This window comes from Neovison vison, chromosome 7 (assembly GCF_020171115.1).
Source record: "Neovison vison isolate M4711 chromosome 7, ASM_NN_V1, whole genome shotgun sequence".
Taxonomy (NCBI): domain Eukaryota; kingdom Metazoa; phylum Chordata; class Mammalia; order Carnivora; family Mustelidae; genus Neogale; species Neogale vison.
Genome location: NC_058097.1, coordinates 45,413,286 through 45,432,868, shown reverse-complemented (window position 1 = coordinate 45,432,868; position 19,583 = coordinate 45,413,286). Strand labels below are relative to the sequence as shown.

The following is a 19,583-nucleotide window of genomic DNA, read 5'->3' as shown; positions in this document are numbered from 1 at the left end:
AGCCACTCTCTGATATAGTCACTAGGGTCCTTTAAAAAGCTCTGCTCCCATCATTTAACTTGGATCCCTGATGACTGGGTTCAATTGGCTCTCTGTCCCAGAGCTTCTTGCTGGGCCTTGTGTGGTCTCACCTTTGCCCATCACCCGTGTAAACTGGCTGGGGATGTCTCCGTCGGCAACGGGAGCCGGGGCTGGCTCACTGCCATCAGTGGGAGCCGGAGCTGGTGGAGGGGGGTAGCTCTCTGCAGCTGGAGGGTCCTTGGCCTCAGTGCCCTTGTCTGTGCCGGGGTGAACCAGGGAAGGCTCAGCACCTGGCAGTGGTGGCTCTCCCCGGCTCCCATCCTTGGCAGTAGGGGTGGCGGCAGCGGCAGCAGCCACAGTGGCCTGGAGGACGCTGTAGGCCTTGATGGGGGTGATGATTATCTGCTGTAGCTCCTGCAGAGCGTTGCGCAGATTCCCGCCTTCCAGCACATCCTGAGTAGGGAGGACACATCCGGGGTCACATGCTGACCCCCAAAGCTACACAGAATGACTACACAAGAGGGGTCAGACAGAGCTGGAGAGTGCTGGTGGAACCCTGAGTCCTAGCACTTAGAGAAAGGAGGTAAGGACAATACAAGCTCACATATATACACAGATATGTACACATTTGTATAATGTAATCCCTCTTCCCCACTTCAAAGTGGAGTTCCAAGGTGGTCTGATGCTGGGCCTCAGGGTCCCACCAAGGATGGAACCAGAAAGCAAGTGGCAGGAAAGGGGAAAAGGAATGCAAATCAAGGCAGATATGGAAGAGGAGTGAGTGAGACATAACCAAATGGAAAGAGATCATGCACACAGGGTGACATTCTGCTCCATCAGGACATTAGTTAGGAATGGAAAAGTGAAAGGAGCAGGGATTGAGTTAACAGAGACAAAGTCTGGAGACACAGACCAGGAAAGAACAAGAGGGGAGCCTCTCAGCCACAGGCCCATGAACCCTGTGATCTGACTTGCTCCTGGCCTCCCTAGGGCTGGGTTCTCTGGAGGTCAGACCTGAGGACTGGGGAAAGCCCCAGGGGAGGCCACCCTGAGCCACCACGCAGTTAGCTGGACTTGGAGATGGGGATACCAGATCCTCACCTTCTCCAGGGACTTGAGGACACTCTGCCTCTCGCGCAGCTTCTGGATGCTCAGTGCTATCTTATGGCGGGCACCTTTGGTCACATTCTGTGGTAGAGGCAGAAGGGGATAGGAAGCTGGAAGTGTGAGGCTAAGGTACCTGGGGTGCCCCCAGGGCCTGAAGAGACACCAGAGGCTTGGGCCGCAAGAGTAACGTCAAAATGGTGCTGCCCCATCACCTCCCCATGGTCTCACTGGCTTCACCTGAGACTCCAGATGCTGCTCAGTCAGTGTCATCATCTCCTCGTAGCTCATCTGTGAGAAGAGGGCCGCATACTTGTGCAAGCGGAGGCTTTTCAGCCATGAGGGCACATCTATGGAAAAGGAGACCAAAAGGTCAGGAATCTGGCCCTTATGACTGGCAGAGGAAGGGCTGTGGGGAGGGAGCAGTTTTCTGCAGTTTTTAATGTTCCAGCCTTCGTGGGACTCTGAGGCCCCAGCATCAACCACCTTCTCCAGAGCCCCATGGAACTCCACCCTGAAGGGGGGTAAGAGGGAATACGCGTACACAACCAGAGGTAACACCAGAAACTGCAGAAAACCAGGAGTAGGGGAAAGCCAAAGGTCCATAAGCCACTTTTTTTTTTTTTTAAGATTTAATTTATTTATTTGACAGAGAGAGAGCACAAGCAGGGGGAGAGGCAGGCAGAGAAGAGGGAGAAGCATGCTCTCTGCTCAGCAGGGAGCCCGGCGTGGGGCTCGATCCCGGGACCCTGGGATCATGACCTGAGCTTAACCAATGGAGCTTAACCAATGGAGCCACCCAGATGGCCCCATAAGCCACTTCCTCTCCTGCCCAGTCACACCGTTCTAGGTGGTCTTCCCTGATATCAGGACATCTGAGCCTTCTGCTCTGCCTGACTGGGTATGTACTAGGATGACCTCATTGGTGTCCCTGAAACATCAGCTAATGCCCTGTCCTGGCTTCCTTGTCAGGCTGGGGTGTCTGAAGGCAGGGGTTTCTGGGCTATCGGACCAGGGCCGAGAGGGATCTCTCTGCTCAATCTTGAGCCCTAAGGGCAGGGACTCACTCCTTCCCTCAGACCTGTCCCTGTCTAGGGTAGGGTAGAGGGTGATGGGACAGGATGTTGGAAGCTACCACGGCTCCCTTCTGTCCTCTAAATTATGCAGAAGCCTCTCTTCAGAGGGTCCTAGTGCTACCCTCCCCTGTCATACCTTTCATGCCACTGCCGTCCTCTTGGAAGGTGTTCCGGCTGGAGCCCTGCTCCTCCGTCTGCTCACTGCCAGAGGAGGCCACGCTGCTCTGGGGTGAGAGGGGTGCGTGGTCGGGCGTGGTGAAAGCAGCCCGGGCCCCAAGCTCCTCCGGACTCGGCCACTCACCAGGGGCCTGGGGGCTCGTGGGGATGAGCGACATGGAGCGCTTCAGCGGGCTGGGGTGAATTTGGCAGGGGAGACCTGGCCAGAGGGGGAGAGGCAAGAGGTCAGGTTTGGAGATCTGACCACAAGAGATCATGCCCCCTGGTTGGTGCCATGGACAACAGCTCAGCCCCAGAATCCAACAACAGGAAGGGACCCTGGGGTTTGAGGGGAACCGCCTATGAGATACTGCTCGTTACCTCATTCCCCATACCTTACCCATCAGCAAACTCTCACCCACATCTCTCAATCTTCCCACTTTCTCTTCCAGCACCCTGGTCTATAACTGATGTCCCTTGTTGGAATTACTGCTATAGCCTCTTCACTGGTTTTCTGCCTTCATTCTTGCCTCCTACAGCACATTAACCTCACAGAAGCCATGGTGATTCTTCTAAAAATGCAAATCTGACCAAGTTAGTCCCTACTTTAAATCTCACCTATGACTTTCCTTCACACGGAGGATAAAATTCAAACTTTTCCACATACCTACAAGGCCCTGTGGGACCTGGGCCCTGCTCACCTCTGACTCTCACCTCCACCAGCTCACTCTTCAGTTCAAGCCTTTTTAGCTTTGGCTTCCCCACCAACCCTCACTTGTTCCTGGAACACTCAAGCTGTCCAACGTCAGGACTTCTGCATTTGCTCTTTCTTCTTGTCTTCCTGATTTTAGCAGCTGGCTCCCAAAAATCTGATCTCTAGCAAGCATCATCTCTTCCAAGGCCTTCCCTGAGTGGCTGCCCTCCAGCAATCTTGGTTACTCTATCGTATGACTCTTACTTGTCCTCCTTACAGCACCTACCGCAACCTGGAATGACTTCACCTAGTTATTTGTTTACATGCTTATTAACTGTACACCCCTGCTACAATATGAGATCTGTGACAGCAGGGACTTGTCCTGTCTTAAAGATCACTGCAGCCTCAGTAATTATAGTGGGGCGTGGGCCAGAGGAGCTGCTTCGTTAGTATTTGTAAAGCAAATAAATGAATGGAATATATAAACAGCTTCTTCAACATCTCTATCATTGGGCCTCACCACCTCCCAAAGATTTTTCCTGTGCTGAGCTAAAATCAGCTACCCAAAAGGCCCAGTAACTCAGGGCGAATCCAGGCTGTCTTCCACAAGGTGTTTCATATTCTCCATCTGTCCCATTCCTGAGGTAAGAAAAGGGTTCCTACTTGATTTTAACCATCCTCAGGAAAGTGCAGGTTCCAAGTTCCAGACCTTTCCATGTAACTACTCCCTTTGCAGAACTCATTGCTCTTCCACCCTTTCCTGCCGGCCACCTTGTCTTCACTCCTCACTCAAGTGTTAGCTCTTCTGTGACTTCTCCCTCTGCACTCTTGAGGGCCCTGTGTTACTGCCTCAAGCCTAGCAGTAGCCTCCACCACCAGCCTGCCTCTTGCACTGGACTCTGGGCTCATGTGTATTAGGGCCACATTCTGGGAGGCCTTGAAGGTAGGGTGAAGCTTTTCTATTGCAAGCAGTTGCAGGAATAACAACCCTGCTCAATCATTTCTGCATCACCAGGATCAGGTGCAGGGCGTGATACACAAGAGCCCTCGGATTCATAAAAGCTTAAAGGAGGGCACCCATGGTCCATCCTAAGGGTGCTAAGGGTGCCTCTGAGCTTGACACATGGAATTCAAAAGTACCCAAAGTCAAATAAAAAGACAAGGACACAAAACCAAAAAGCCTCACCCTGTGTAGGTGAGAACATCAATGCTCAGAGAACAGAAGCACTTTGCCCCAGTTGCCAGAGGGAGTTGGGAGGCAGCTACAGAAAAACCCTAGCCTTGTTCCTGATGGAAAGGCTGGGATTCCTGCCAGTGCTCCACTGAAACTCAACCCAGGAAGAACAACCAGTCTGGTACAGGCCCCAGACCACCTTCCTTCATCTGCGACAGTCTATGCTCGTAGCCAGGAAATCACCTGAAGGACAGGGCAGTGCACTGATCCATACCCTCAGGCCAGCCTCCACCTCTGCCTGTGACCTCTGGGGTCCTCTTTTCATGGCTTCTCCCAAGGGCCTGGATTCCCAGAAATGGCACCTTTTGGGCCCCATGGGACTCGGTATAGGCTATTTTTTCTTTTTGCCTGTCTTGGTGCCCATGGCTTCCTTTTCCTCCCTTCTCAGTGAAGGAGGAGGCAGGAAATTATCCTGATTAGATCATGCAGTTCCTGAGGAGCCCTGCTTGACCAGGGACTGGGGTGGAGGCCGGCCACAGCATGTATAAAAACAGGAATGCCAGCTGGAGATCCAGGACCTCACTCTCTCTCCAAGAAACCCTGGTCTGTCCTTGGCAGCACCCCAAACCCACCGTGCTTGCCCTTACAGGCCAATCCTTGCTCCCCACTCAAAAATATTTTAATGGTTTCCTGTTTCCTGCAACTGCTTGAAATCAAAAAGCTTCATCCTATCCTTCAAGGCCCCCCAGAATGTGGCCCTAATATACTGAGATCTGGGAGTCAAGACAGACCTGCACTAAAATTCTGGCTCTACCACCTATTAATTTTATGATCCTGGGAAAATCACTGCCTCCATTTCCAAGTAATGTCCTTGGCAAAGGAATAGGCACATAGTAAACATGAATGTGACTGTTATTACTCATTTAAACCTTTGCATCTCTCCATCCCAGCCAGACATCTGCACACTCCAATTTGCCACCCCTGTGTCCTTCATGCTATGTCCTCTACCTGGAATGCCCAATTCATTTCTCTCTTCTGGTTCAACCCCTCTATCTGACGTTGCTCCACCTTAGTCCTTTAAGAGCTGCTGTGCCCCACTGGGACATTGTGGGGAGGAAGAAATATATGGATACCCCCTCCCCTCGATGAGGTCTAAGTGTCTATGGGAGGGTCACTTTTACATGGAAGCAATGTAGCATAGTAGTTACAAGTATGAGCTGTGGAGCCAGACTGCCTGGATTTAAATTCTGGCTATACCACCTGGGACAGGTGACTTTTCTATGACTCAGCCCAAGAATTTATTTGTGTAAATTTCTCAGAACACCATTTGAAAAAGACTAAAAGTTCAATAATCTGAGCTAGAATTATCTTTATTAATGTATTTCCCAATTTGGACCCAGAAACTATGATGCTCTGAGACTATAAAACACGGTCTAACACACTTTGTGTTGCCAGAAGTGCCAAAAATGCTTTCCTATCCCTCTACATCCTGCGATCCTTACCAGCACTTGGGAGGGAGACAAGTAGCTAGGACATCCATATGAAACTGGGGGAAGAAAGGAGCTCAGAGCACGAAGGGCGTGTACCAGGTGCCACCAGGAGACCCAGGTTCACTTCACCTACTGGCATGGATGACATTTCACTGCCACTCTCTCTTGGCTTGCTTTAAGCACTACCAGCCAGCCAAAGGGGACCAGCCATGCTGAGGTTAAATCTTAGAAACCTCTCACACCTGGAGTCACGTCATACTACCTCACCACGCCTTGGAAATGCCACATTCCCCTTACCCTGTTCATTTCAACTAGTATTTCAAAAACTCACCAGCTCCTCCTGCTCACCCTAGCCTCTGGAGTGCTTACCAACATAGCCCTTCCAGACCATTTAGCTGGAGGACAGAGTAGTCACCAGGGGCAGACTCTGGTGTCAGACTGCTGGGTCTGAACTTCGGACCATTCTACTACTTGCTCTGTGTATAACCTTGAATATGTGACTTCACTTCTTTGAGTCTCAGTGTCATTTCTAGAATGAGGCTGATGATAAAGTTGTGACAAGGATTAAATGAGATATCATGTCAGTAAAGCGCTTACAACATAGTCAACACTCAACAATGTTACCTGCTATTACTAATATCTTACAGTGTGACTTACATCTTACATAAACAGGCTTACCAGATTTCTCAGAAACAATGCTGTTAGCTGAAGCCATAAACACAAATCCACAATGTCTTTGCTGGAAGGGACCTTAGATTACATCTAGTAACTTTCAGAGGCCTGGCAGGTATCAGACATGCCCAAAAGAAGTCATTAGGGGCACAGGCCAACTGGGGCACATGTACAGGGTCTTAAGGTGAGGGAACACCTTATTGTTCGGCCATCTTATTGTTGCTACAGGATTACAGGACTTGAGTTGCCGGACTTTTTAAAAAATTTTAAGAGAAACTGAAATCTGGATTTTTAGGGGAAAATTACCAATTTCTTATGCCACCAAATTTATTTTAAAACATAAGACAAAAGCAAAGATTCACTGAGTTTGGGCTCAACAAGACATGTCTGTAGGTCAGACATGGCTCCCGGAATGGCAGTTCACAAGCTCTGCACAGCCTCATAAAGCTGAGGTCCAGAGAGATTATGTGACTTGCTCAAGGCCAAAGAACGAGTGAAGAGCCCAGTTTGACTTTTTTCAAGTAGGCCATGGCCTCCTGGGACCCTCACTCCCTCACCTGCATTTGCGTTGCTCCCAATACTGTTGATGGCTGGCGGCACGGAGCTGGATGGGTGGAAGGGCACGTGTCCATTTTCCCGGGGTGGCTTGTCCTGCCAGCCTGGCCCTGCCTCCCCAGGGCCCAGCTCTGCAGGGCTCCCCCACTCATCTGAGCCTTGGCGTGAGTGGTAGGTAGGCTCAGGCCGGGTGCGGAAGCCACTAGCCAGCCGTTCTTCCAGGTGGCTCAGCCAGAGGGCCAGTGCATTGCGGTCCTCCAGTGTGGTGGCCGGGTGGATGAGGGCATAAGAGAGCAGCTGGCGGCTCTCCTCGATGAAGGCATTGCTCTCGATCGAGTAGGCCAGCACCTTCTGCAGCAGCCTCATGTACTCCGACTTGGCCTCCGTGTTGCCTGGCTGAAGTAGGGGCAGGTGGGACAGCAGGAGGGATACCACCTTCTCTTTGGACTCCTGCTGCCACTGGCTGACGATGGCTGCAGAGGGGACAAAAGGGAATGTCAGGGAAGACAGGGTGGGGGACTCTCTATAGATCTAGGAGTGCTACCTACAGTCTGCTCCCTCAGCTCCAATCTCCTCTCCCTTCCCCCTTCAAGACCCCTGAGCTTGTCCTTCATACTGATGAGACCCAAAGCACTTACCCTATTACCAGAGTAATTTTTCCTGGTTCCATCACTCCTACTCTCCAACACCTGCTGTGGCTCCCCATCAGCCAAACTTGCTACTCTGGAATCTGAGCTCCTCCTGCTATCCCCAGGCCTGCCCTTCTTCCTGTATCCCTGTTTGTTATCTTCATGGTCTCTACCCACACTCCCTTTTCCCCAGCAAAAGAGCCTCCTTCTTGAAAGGGGAATGACACTAGAATATGATGGTTAACAGTTTGGGCTCTGGAATCAGACAGTCTAGACTCTCCAACTTACTCTGGGAAAGTCACCTTGAACCTCAGTGAGAAGTCATCTCCTCACTGAAAAGTTTTGAGATAATTACAGTACTCAGTTCACAGTGCTGTTCTGAGATCCACTGAGCTAATAAAGAATGGAAATGGCCAGGCACATAGAAAGAATGTATTTACTAAATGCTTGCTGTTTATTTGTATTTTAAAGATTTATTTATTTATTTGAGAGAGAGAGAGAGAGAGAAAGAGCAGGGAGCCTGACGTGGAGCTCGATCCCAGGACTCTGGGATCATGACCTGAGCAGAAGGCAGATGCTTAACCAACTGAGCCACCCAGGCACCCCGGCTTGCTGTTTTTTTGTTTTTTTTTTTAAACTGGTCTCTCTGCCTCCAGATTTTCCCCTCCAATCGGTACCATTCACCAAGATGGATTTCTCTTCCTAAAAGTACAGCAAGGTGTCATGTTCCTGACCAGGAGCTCACAATGCAGGGCTTGATCCCGGGGCTCCAGGATCATGACATGAGCCGAAGGCAGATACTTAACCAACTGAGCCACCCAGGCGCCCAAATTCTGGATTGCCTAAACCTGCTCTCTTCCAGGAAGCGTGCCTGGCTGCTCCATGCCACAGTGATCTGGTGACATCGTTTTCCCATCCCACAGTGTGACAGCCTAATAAGTCTGTCTGTGGAGATGAGCCAGGTTTCCCCTCTTGACCCAGAAGGGGACTCCCAAGGAATAAGACCACTGCCTGGCCACATAAAGGAGGCCTTGGGAATGAACTGTTTGTTAATAGGTCTGTCCTCTGTGAAGACCTTGTTACCCCTGCCTTAACTTTAACTCTCCAGTGGAGTAGAGGATAGGAGAAAATGCTGCCAGGGCAAAGGAAAGGGACAAAGAATACCAACCAATACTTGAGAAAAGAGATAATGATCAAAGACTAGGGCCAACTATGTCCTCCCTCTTGGGCAACTGAACTCAGATCTGTAGCCACAGTGATGATTTGCAAACACCTAACATGGGCGTTTTGAGAGATGACCTACTGGGCTATTGGTAAGGTCCTGGGAAGGTGTGAAGGAACTGGGTCTAACCTGACCGAGAGAGGACCCTAGAGGGGTGAGTGATGAAAAAGAATAGGCAGAGATATGGCTTATGTCTGTCCTCTCCCAGGTACTGACCATGTTACTCTGGGCAAATGTAGAACTTCACTGAGCTTTACTTTATCTCTTAAGTGGGGGTCAGAATCATTCCTACCTGGCATAGCTACTACTAACTACTATGAATTAAAGTGAGACCATAGCACAAAGTAGAGCATAAAGTAGCTCCTCAGCAAATATTAGCTACCCTATCATCACAGTTATTATATCTTACTGTGGCTCCTTCTTTTCAAATACCCACAGAGATTCTAAAGCCACATGCCCACTCCTGGTCCTGGAAATGGAGAGGCTGGGAATGGGCATATACTATATAAGGAGAGCCTCAGAATTCTAGGCATCTGGATTTCAAGTGAGCCCCGATCTGGATCGCTCTGCATCTGACGGGCTCAACCCAACTTCCTTAAGGCTTAAGATTCCAAGGACCACTGGTCTCTGCAAAGAGAGTCTTGCATAAAAACATAAGAAGCAACCCCTCACACCTCCCTTTTGTCTTAATGACCTGTGTGGAAATCTATGGTTTAGGAATTCACATTTATTTCTAATTCTGGGGGTGTCCCTGGGGGTGTCCAGGTGGCTCAGTCATTAAGTGTCTGCCTTCAGCTCAGGTCATGATTTCAGGGTCCTGGGATGGAGCCCCATGGCAGGTTTCCTGCTCAGTTGGGGGTCTGCTTCTCCCTCTCCCTCTGAGTCTCCCCTCTGCTGGTGCTCTTGCTCTCTCTCAAATAAATAAAAACTTCAGGGAAAAAAAAAAATTTCTAATTCTGCTTAAATCTGTAGCTTTATGAAAATGAAACACACAACTCCCAACTCCTGGCCATATAACTAACTACTCATTCTCTTGGCCTGGGACTCTCTGCTCTAAGCTTCCTAGAGAACCGCAGGGATTCATACATTTAAGCAGAGTTATCAATTCCTACTATGACCATAGTACTGGCCAAAATAGAACAGTAATACTACACAGTAACAGTAATAACAGATAGCACTTACTGAGCATTTACTATATGCCAGACACTATGCTAAGAACCTCACCTCAACCCTCCTTTAACATCCCACCTTATAGATGAGGGACTAGATTTCAGTGACAGAACCATGATCTGAACCCAGGTCTGTCAGCCTCTAGAACTGGGAGGAACTTTTACATATAACATTGTACTAGCTCTCCAATGCCAAGTCTCCTGTTCTCCACCCTGGCTTTCTAGATCTCATGCGTGACTTACCACTCAAAGCTAAGAAAACTCATCTCCTCTGTCTTCTCTTGAACTAGCGCCCCATGACTACAAGGCTGATTCTTAGGTCATCTCTAACATCTAAGGATGTTTCCAAGGTGGGATAGGCCTTCCTGATTTCAGGAAGCCTTCACTTTTCCCACCCTTTTACCTCCTCCATCTGGTACTTGATCACATAGGGACAAATACCCTGGCACCTCATTTCCCTGACTTAATAAGCCTTGAATTTTTTGCTCTTGATGAGAAGGAAGAAGAAATACAATGATGAAGATTAGGGACAGAAAGTCAAAGACTTACATCCCAGCTGTGTTATACAGTTGCCTGGCCAATGTGCCTCCTCCTCTGGAAAGGGGGAATTAACAGGGCCACTGAGAGGATTTAGGGAGACAATGCGTGTAAAGCACCTGACAGGAGTCTACCCACAGTAAGCACTTAGTATGTGACTCAGTGATTGGTGTTTTTCTCCCTTCTCCGGCAGTCAGCCTACCCTTCCAGCCCTACCCTGATGTTCTCAATTGCTGTTGTTTAGGCCTTATAGGCTAGCCAGAGGCATCTGGGACAGAGAGAATCCTTGTCTAGTTCCTCCCCCACCCCTGAATACTGCCAGGACCCCAGGGCTATGGGACACAGCTTCTCCTCTGGTACTGCCAGGGGACATGACAGAACAGCCCCAAGGGTTGGGCTCAATGAAGGACCTTGTTCTACTACGGAGAAAAGAGAGAGGGGTTTTGGATAACTGGAGGCTGACCCTGGGGAAATGTGTGTTCATGTGTCTGTGCAGCGGTGCGGTGGGGAGGGCGGGCCTCCCATGACTGGGAAGCATCAGTGAGCACTGGAATGGATCCAAGGAATTTGCGCAGCCTCAGGCCCCTTGGGGTGAGCCCAGCTGGGGCTGCAGATGACGGGTGGGGATGAAACTTCGTTTCCTGCTCTGATCAGAGAAGTCTGGCTCAGAGCTGAGGCACAGCAGGGGCCTAATGAATACCTGCACAACTGAACCCAGATGGCCTCCTGGAAGGTAGTGGGGTCTATGTGCGGGGCATGTGCCTCTCGAGGACCCCTGACCTCACGTCACCCTGTCTCATGTCCCAGCAAATATACTGAGTAAGAGCACAGGTTCAAATGAGAATCTGCCTGGATTCTAAATCTACCTCTGCTTCTACGACTCAGGTCAACAGAACTGTGGGCCAGTCCTTTAACTTTTCTGAGCCTGGTCTCCTCTTCCGTACAGCAGGGGCAGTAAAAACCCTATGTCACAGGGTTGTTGTAAAGATTCAATGAGACAATCGTGCAAAGCACCTGACGTGTGTTAAGTACTCCATGGATTTTAACTATTATTGTCATTGCTCCTGGTTGAGGATTGAGAGCCCACACTGTTTTGGGACTGTGGGGAACAATTAACATAGGAGAGCACATCTGGGACTCCCCCTTAAGATTCCCGACAGGGGTGGGGAATTTCATACAGTTATTTACCAAAAACAGACATGTCTCTGGCTCCTCTGAGCTAGAGGCACAATAAGCAGTGATGAAATTCTGGAGGTGGGCGGATGGGGGAGGGGGCTGGGGAATGCCATGATGCCAATGACTGCTTCTTCCCAAGTGGCAAACCTGGATTCTGCAGGCATGAAGAGGATCAGAGAGACTGTGCATGAGTACCCTCCTTGACCAGGTGACCAGAGCTAAGTAGGTTATGACCCTGGGTCCTGGCAAACCATAGGAGCCAAATATATCTTGGAGACTGCCATAAAAGCAAATCCATTTTTATGTGCTGGGCTGTTGCAACAATCCTGGCAGCCTCAGGCACTCGTCACAGGGGCTGGGGTTCAGCTGCAAACACGCCCTACTCTACCTCACCCCAGCTCGCACAAACATGGGGGAGGGACAGGGGGCTCACATTTTTGTTTGATGAACTGTGTCAGTAGAGCTTGAAAGGGGAGGGTGGAGGCACGAGAGCTGAGCTCTGGTGACTCATTCAGCCTCGGCCCCCTCCTGACCTCAGTTTCCCCACCCAGATTCAGTGAGCCAGAGAGGGAGGAGTTTAAACCTGCTGGATACAGGGACTCTGACTCACAGAACAGGAGGAGGAAAGAAAATGCAGGAAATGCGGCCCAGGAAGCTGAAGGACCAGGGAGGGAAGGGGATTCCAGTTTCCCTGGCTCTACCCTTTTGGTCCAAGTCAGCATCAGGGTTAAAGAGAGCGCCAGGATTACTGTTACAGCTCCAAACAGGCAGGGAAGACAGCACTGGGAAAAGGAACAGGAATGATAGCAGGGGGAAAGCTGGAGCCTCTCTCCTTTCCTGTTCCAGAGACCCTTAGGGTACTACTTCTTTTCTTTTCCTGGGTATTGTTTCAGATTCTGCTTCCATGAAACCAACAATGGCTGCCTGGGCTGGGCCTCTTCCCTAAACCCTCTCAGTTGCTTGCGAGGAAGGAACAGCCCAGACTAGATCCCCCCTTCCACAGCCCCAACTCCTCACTCCCCGCAGGCTGCATACCCTCACTACCTTCCTGGGCCCACCTGGAATCAGCACCACTATTAAGACAAGAGGTTCTTCACTGGATGCACACAAGAGCCAACTAGGGAGCTTAAAAAAACATCAGACTTGCTGGGGATAGGACCCAGGCCTCAGATTATTATTACTTTTTAAAGATTTTATTTTACAGAGAAGAGAGCGCACACACCAGGGGAACAGAAGGCAGAGGGAGAGGGAGAGGGAGAAGCAGGCTCGCCAAGCAGGGAACCCGATGAGGGGCTCGATCCCAGGACCCTGGGATCATGAACTGAGCCGAAGGGAGATGCTTAGCGACTAAGCCACCCAGGTGCCCTGTCAGATTATTTTTATAAAGTCCTTGAGTGATTCTGACATGAAGCCATGGTACCCACTTGCCTAGATCAAGCCCTCTGCACTCCCTGCCCTTTCTGGTAGCTCTGCCCCAAACCCAAACCTGAACCCACGGCCTCCTTGGGAGAGCTTAAAGAAGGGGCAGGGTTGGGTGGCTGGGACACAGAGTACAAACCCAAAAATGGCAGAGGATCTGCCTCACTGTTCAGCCACCCAGGTCTGAAGGGATCTAAAAAGCTGAAGAGTTTCAGACCCTGTAAGAGGCAGCTCTTCCCTGGGGATTGGTGTACCAAATGAATTCATGACTTGATCTGTGGGGTAAGTGTGCATCTTGGTGGTGGTGGGGGGAGGCAGGGAAGAGAGTCTCTGAAAAGTCTATCTCCTAAAATATTTTTTTTTTAAATTTTATTTATTTATTTGTCAGAGAGAAATCACAAGTAGATGGAGAGGCAGGCAGAGAGAGAGAGAGGGAAGCAGGCTCCCTGCTGAGCAGAGAGCCCGATGTGGGACTCTATCCCAGGACCCTGAGATCATGACCTGAGCCGAAGGCAGCGGCTTAACCCACTGAGCCACCCAGGCGCCCCTCTCCTAAAATATTAAGAACTATTCTTTTAGAAGAATGTGCTGGGCTCCCAAACAAAGAACGTAATATGCTTGGCTGCGGCTTTGGCGAGTTACTTCAGAGCTAACTTCAGAGTAACTTCAGAGCCCAACACTTGGACAGTATCTAGAACAACCTTCTTACGGTTCAGATACAAGTTCCCTGGGCTCAAGAGGGGTGGAGCTGGTCCAACGCACGAGAGTTGTTAGTGGCAGAGATGGAACTAGAACTCCTGGATGTTCTGATTCCTATTCTCAAGTCCCATGACAAATGATTAATCCAACAGGGCATCATTTCTCAAGACTCCTGGTCAGCAGAACCTGGGTATGTGCTCCCAGGCCCATATCCTCAGGATTCTGATTTGGTGGTCTGGGTTGGTGGGAGGAGCTGGATTTTAACAGTCACAACCCTTCACCAGGTGAGATGGATGATGATGCAAGTTTGGGAAACAGAGGGAACGGGAAGGCCATAATGAACACCGGGAGAGAAAAAGGAAGAGGGTGCACAGTTCCTCCCATAAGGCAGGCCTCTGGGCCCAGGAGGTAGCTCCTTCCCTCACAAATACGGCAAGGCTGGTGTTCTACTTGAGGATGGGCCAAGACAGGAGACACAAGCCTCCTTAGTCTTGGAACTACCATGCCTATTAAGAAAGAGGTACACAGGGCGCCTGGGTGGCTCAGTGGGTTAAGCCTCTGCCTTCGGCTCGGGTCATGATCTCGGGGTCTTGGGATAGAGTCCCGCATCGGGCTCTCTGCTCCGCGGGGAGCCTGCTTCCTCTTCTCTCTCTCTCTCTGCATGCCTCTCTGCCTACTTGTGATCTCTGTCAAATAAATAAATAAAGTCTTAAAAAAAAATTAAAAAGAAAAAAAGACAAAAGAAGAGGTACATAAGGGTCTACAGAATTTACCTCTGTGATCAGTTCTCTCTCCCGTCATGCTCTGCTCTAATCCCGCCTGCCAACTCTGATATACACCATAGCCCTCCTTCTCTTTTCTCATTCAAAGTTTTCCCTACCTTTCTATCCAAGTACTAGCTTGTTATACTCTCACCATCTGACATGGGACTGTGGCTGAAGACCTAGATTCCTATTTTCATTCACCAGTGAATTCACTCCTCATCAGTTCTCAACCCATTACCCTGCCAAATCCCAGTGCAAACCATCTGGGAAGGGCCTCGGTTCTTGGTGCAAAGTGTACCAAGTCTTTCAAGGCAATGTGGTAAGAGGGAATATTTAACTTATTTATCAATTTTTCAAAGATTTTATTTATTTATTTATTTATTTATCAGAGAGCCAAGTGAGCATACAAGCAGGGGGAGGAGCAGAGGGGACGGGCAGACTCCGTACTGAGCATGGAGCCTGACCTGGGGTTCAATCCCACGACCCTGAGATCATGACCTGAGTTGAAATCAAGAGTTGAAGGCCTAACCAACTAAGCCATCCAGGTGCCCCTAGGGAATATTTTAAATGCACATTACTTCAAACTAGCAGCTCCACAGAATTCTAGGCATTTATTCTAGAGATGCTTAAAGGGTACTCATTACAACACTGTAAGAGCAAGACCAAACATACCATACGGTAAAGCCTAGAGGTCAAGAGCCAAGAGGTCTAAAGTCATATTTCAGTTCCACCTCTGACGAGTTGTGTGACCCAGGGCAAGTCACTAAACCTCTCCAGACCTTAATCTCCTCATCTATAAAATCAGGGAACAGTAAGACCTACCTTACAGAACTGTTGTGAGGGTTAAATGAGTAATAAAGGTAAAGTATTGCTTGATACCCAGGTAGGGCTCCATAAATTTACCTATTCTATGTATTCTTGCTATTATACAGCCATCAATAATGAAGGATTATATATATACATACATACAACTGGAATATGAGATCTTCAAGTCATACTGTTAAACGAAATTGGTTAATATGCACAGTGTTCCACTCTATTGTGTTAAAATGATCAAAACAGGGGCGCCTGGGTGGCTCAGTGGGTTAAAGCCTCTGCCTTCGGCTCAGGTCATGATTCTGGAATCAAGCCCCGCATCAGGCTCTCTGCTCGGCGGGGAGCCTGCTTCCCTTCCTCTCTCTCTGCCTGCAGCCTATTTGTGATCTCTGTCTGTCAAATAAATAAAAAAAATCTTTAAAAAGAAAAAAAAAAGATCAAAACAGGGTGCCTGGGTGGCTTAGTGGGTTAAAGCCTCTGCCTTCAGATCAGGTCATGATCCTGAGGTCCTGGGATCGAGCCCCACATCAGGCTCTCTGCTCAGCAAGGAGCCTGCCTCCCTCTCTCTCTCTCTCTCTGCCTGCCTCTCTGCCTACTTGTGATCTCAGTCAAATAAATAAATAAAATCTTTAAAAAATAAAATAAAATAAAATGATCAAAACAATGAACAAGCTGAAGGGAGAGTATCTCACAAAACATACACCAACTGGGAATGTGGAAGTATGGAAGGGAGGAGAACCTCACTTTTTACCTTTCATATGGTCTGATTTTACAAGTTTTGAAAACACAGAAATTAAACATACTCTAAAAAGAAAACAGAATAAACACCACTGATGGTTCTGATATACAGACAAGATTGGCACCCAGTGCTCATGCAACTGCCTGGTCAGGATGGGGTGGGAGGGATGTGTGCCAAAGCTGCAAAAGAAAATGGCCTGCCCCAAAGGAGCCCTTCTCTGGGGGCAGAGCCATACTGCAACCAAGAACTCCTGCTACAGAGCAGAGAGGAGCCTTCCCTGATGGGGATGGGGGAGGGGTTGAGCTCTGAGCCTGCTGCAACCTTGCTAGGTTCTTGCTCTCACTCATACTGGATTTAAGCCAGTATGACTCCTGGCCTAGGAGCCCCCTCTAACCACCCTATAACCATGGTGCTTCCGTGAGTTGGTACACAAAAATTCAGAAAAATAAAGGTGACTGTTACCAAGGCAGATGGACCTGGGGAGATGAGGGAAGCCAGGCAACTCTGTGGCTCCCCAGTCCCAATCTTAGCAGTCCACTGTAGATTTCCTCACCTATAAAATGAGGATAATAACAGTACCTATTTCATGGGGTTGTTGTTAGGACTAAATGAGTTACTGACAATAAAAACCATTTACATTTATTAAGCATTTACTACATGCCAGATACTGTTCTCAGAGTTCACAACTACCCTAGAAGGTAAGCACAGTTATGGTCTTGATTTTAAAGATGAAGAAAAAAAGGCTCAGAAAGATTGTTACTTCGTTATATCGCAAATGACAGAACTGGGACTTAAACCCAGACAGTCTGACTCTAGAGCCACCAAAGAAGACTGCTTTCAAAGTTAGTATACAAGGCAGTACTTGGCTTGTTTTAAGGGCTTAACATGAACCATTATCATGGGGAAGAAGGTGGGAACTGACAGAGAGCCCTTAGGTGCCCTCCCCAGTCCCGTTAGCTTTCAGGTAGTACGACTTGCCATTTTCTCTGGCCTCCATCTCTCTCTCACCCATCGCTGAGGTCAACAGCTCTCCAACTAGCCCTGTGGAGGCCCAGAGGCCAGAATGGCTTCAGGAGTGTCCCCTGAGAGGATTCTCTAGCCTGACTCTTGTCTACAACTGGGGGTCTTGGGACAGACAGTTCTATGGCACCTGGCTCAGCCATCCCAATGCCAACCTCATGGGACACAGAGTATCTCTATACTAAGTGCTGAGGGAACTGATAGGGACCATATCTAAACTCAAAACTCTCTTGAAGCTGTTTATCCCTTAAGTCCAACTTACCTTTGGGAGTAAAGAAAAGTTTAAGATGACTAGTAAATTTTGGAAGAATTCTAAAATTCCCTCCTAGCTCTGCATCCTGAAGCTTGAGAAATGAATTATTTGCTCAGCTTCCAAATCCTTTTACAGTAATGACTTTAGTCTCTTCCTCTGTCACCTAGACAAGCCACTATGTAACTCTCCCTCTGCCAAGGGATGTTTCCAGTTTGCACTGTCCTCCCCAGGAAGCCCCACATCTCAGTACATCTGGCAACAACATAGCCCCAAGAGACCTATGATGATGATTTGGGAGGTCAGGAACTCCCTACCCATCAACAAGCTCAGAACCCACATTCCTCAGCACCACTGTGGGGGTGGGCCTCCTCTACCATCTGACATCAGCTCTTGTTCCAGGTCTCCCTTCCACTGTGCTTGTCTCTAGGGGTGGAGACTCACCAGCACTGTTGGCCTCCGACTCCAGCAGGTGGATGTCATTGCAGTCCGCTAGCGAGTGCTCCAGGCAGAGCTGCAGGAAGCGGGCCTGGGTGCGAGTGACCCGCTTCAGAAGTGACAGCAGGGCCACCGTCTGCTCACACTCATTCCAGCCCTTGAACCAACCAGCGAGGATGCCCACCTGGTCTCGGAACATCATGGTGCCGGGCCTGGGGCCAGGGTGGGGGGGACGGCGGTGGCGAGGGCCAGCGCCGTCACATGGTCTCGGCTCGGGGCTCCTGTTACCTCTCCCCTGAGGGCCAGGGCTTGAGGACGTTCCCTGGCGCGGTGGCAACGGGCAGTGGGGGGAGGATGAAACCTGCTCACATCGGGGGAGGTCTTGGTCCAGCCACACCTCTCCAGGCTCCTAGAAAAGGAAGTAAGGGGGTCAGACAGAATGAAAGGGCTGAACTGGTGTGGTTAGTGCTGGCTGAGGGGGTAAGGAGGCTTCATGCCTTCCTCTCTCAGGGTTTCTGTTCTGCTGAGTCCCCGGGGAGAAAGATGGAAGCCAATTACCAGATAAGAAACCAATTTTCCTTCCAATCTACAGATTCAGAGAAAAAGCTTGATTGGGATTCAGAGAGACTAAGGAGAAGATGTTGCCCAGCTAGCCTCACTGTCACAGGACCAAAGGAAGCAGAGTAAGTTGGTAGGATTTTCCAGAGATGGGAAATAGGAGAGGCTGCACACTATAGGGAAAGATCTGAATTAATGGAGACCTGGTCCCAGGTGACACATGACCCCCAGCACATGTCCTGACCTTGCTGGTCTCTGGCCACCTCTTCTGAGAGTGGGAAAGAGTGATGGCTCACCTGGTAAGAGGACTACATGCAGTTTATATTATTTCAATCTAAGCCTCACAAAGCGAAGATGTGAGTGGACAATGTGAGTGGTGATCCCAGTGGAGATCTCGAGTATGCAGATAGCTAACTGATCAGTAACTGCCTCAGTGTCGTGGGTACAGGGACGGACAAAGTCTTTTTCAAAGATTTCCAACAGGCTGGGGGATCTCACCTCCTTCAACCCAGCTCTGCCACTCTGAGAAAGGTGTACCTCTGATCTCTAAGCTCTCACTCATCTCTGCTCTGAGGTGAGTCTCCCCCAGACTTCTTCATTCCCCTGGAGATTACTCCTGACCCAAGTCCTCTGGGTTGGTAAGTCCCCTTGGTTCCCAAAGACTACAGACTGTCATCCAGACTCAGAGCACAGAGGATGCCAACCTGAGAGGGGTTACATCCAAAGTAAAAAAACTCCCAAGAGGGGAGCCTGGGTGGCTCAGTGCATTAAAGCCTCTGCCTTCGGCTCAGGTCATGATCCCAGGGTCCTGGGATAGAGCCCTACGTCAGGTTCTCTGCTCAGCAGGGAGCCTGCTTCCTCCTCTCTCTCTACGTGCTTCTCTGCCTACTTGTGATCTGTCAAATAGATAAATAAAATCTTAAAAAACAAAACAAACAAACAAAAACAACAACTCCCAAGCAAGAAAGTGTGCAAATTCTTCTCTCAGACAGGAACTACACAGGAGCAGTGTTAACTGGGCAGACAACAGGCCTATTCTTCAGTTGACTGATTTCTGGACACTACTCTGAAGCCTTTCTCTAAATGTCTTGAGCTCCAGGTCTCCACTCACATTTCCCTGTCTCTCCTGCAACCAGTGCCTTGGCTCTATCCCCAAACCACATTTGGCTCCATCTCCTTCTGGCTGCCAAAGGACTGAGAACTCC

General features: G+C 49.5%; 1 protein-coding gene across 2 annotated transcripts in view; it reads right to left on the bottom strand.

Annotated features, from left to right (window-relative positions):
- SAMD4B (sterile alpha motif domain containing 4B) overlaps positions 1–19,583 on the bottom strand; it is a 38,835-nt gene that overhangs the window by 6,837 nt on the left and 12,415 nt on the right. The window contains exons 2-7 of one of the 2 annotated variants that reach the window (XM_044256602.1): positions 17,827–18,229; positions 6,945–7,415; positions 2,338–2,577; positions 1,366–1,475; positions 1,123–1,209; positions 132–474 (exon numbers count right to left, since the gene is read on the bottom strand). In XM_044256602.1, coding sequence (XP_044112537.1) covers positions 132–474; positions 1,123–1,209; positions 1,366–1,475; positions 2,338–2,577; positions 6,945–7,415; positions 17,827–18,022 — 1,447 coding nt within the window. In that variant the 5' untranslated portion in view covers positions 18,023–18,229. Of the gene's footprint in view, positions 1–131; positions 475–1,122; positions 1,210–1,365; positions 1,476–2,337; positions 2,578–6,944; positions 7,416–16,574; positions 16,628–17,826; positions 18,230–19,583 lie in introns of those variants that run through there. The other variant, XM_044256603.1, reaches the window with a different exon arrangement.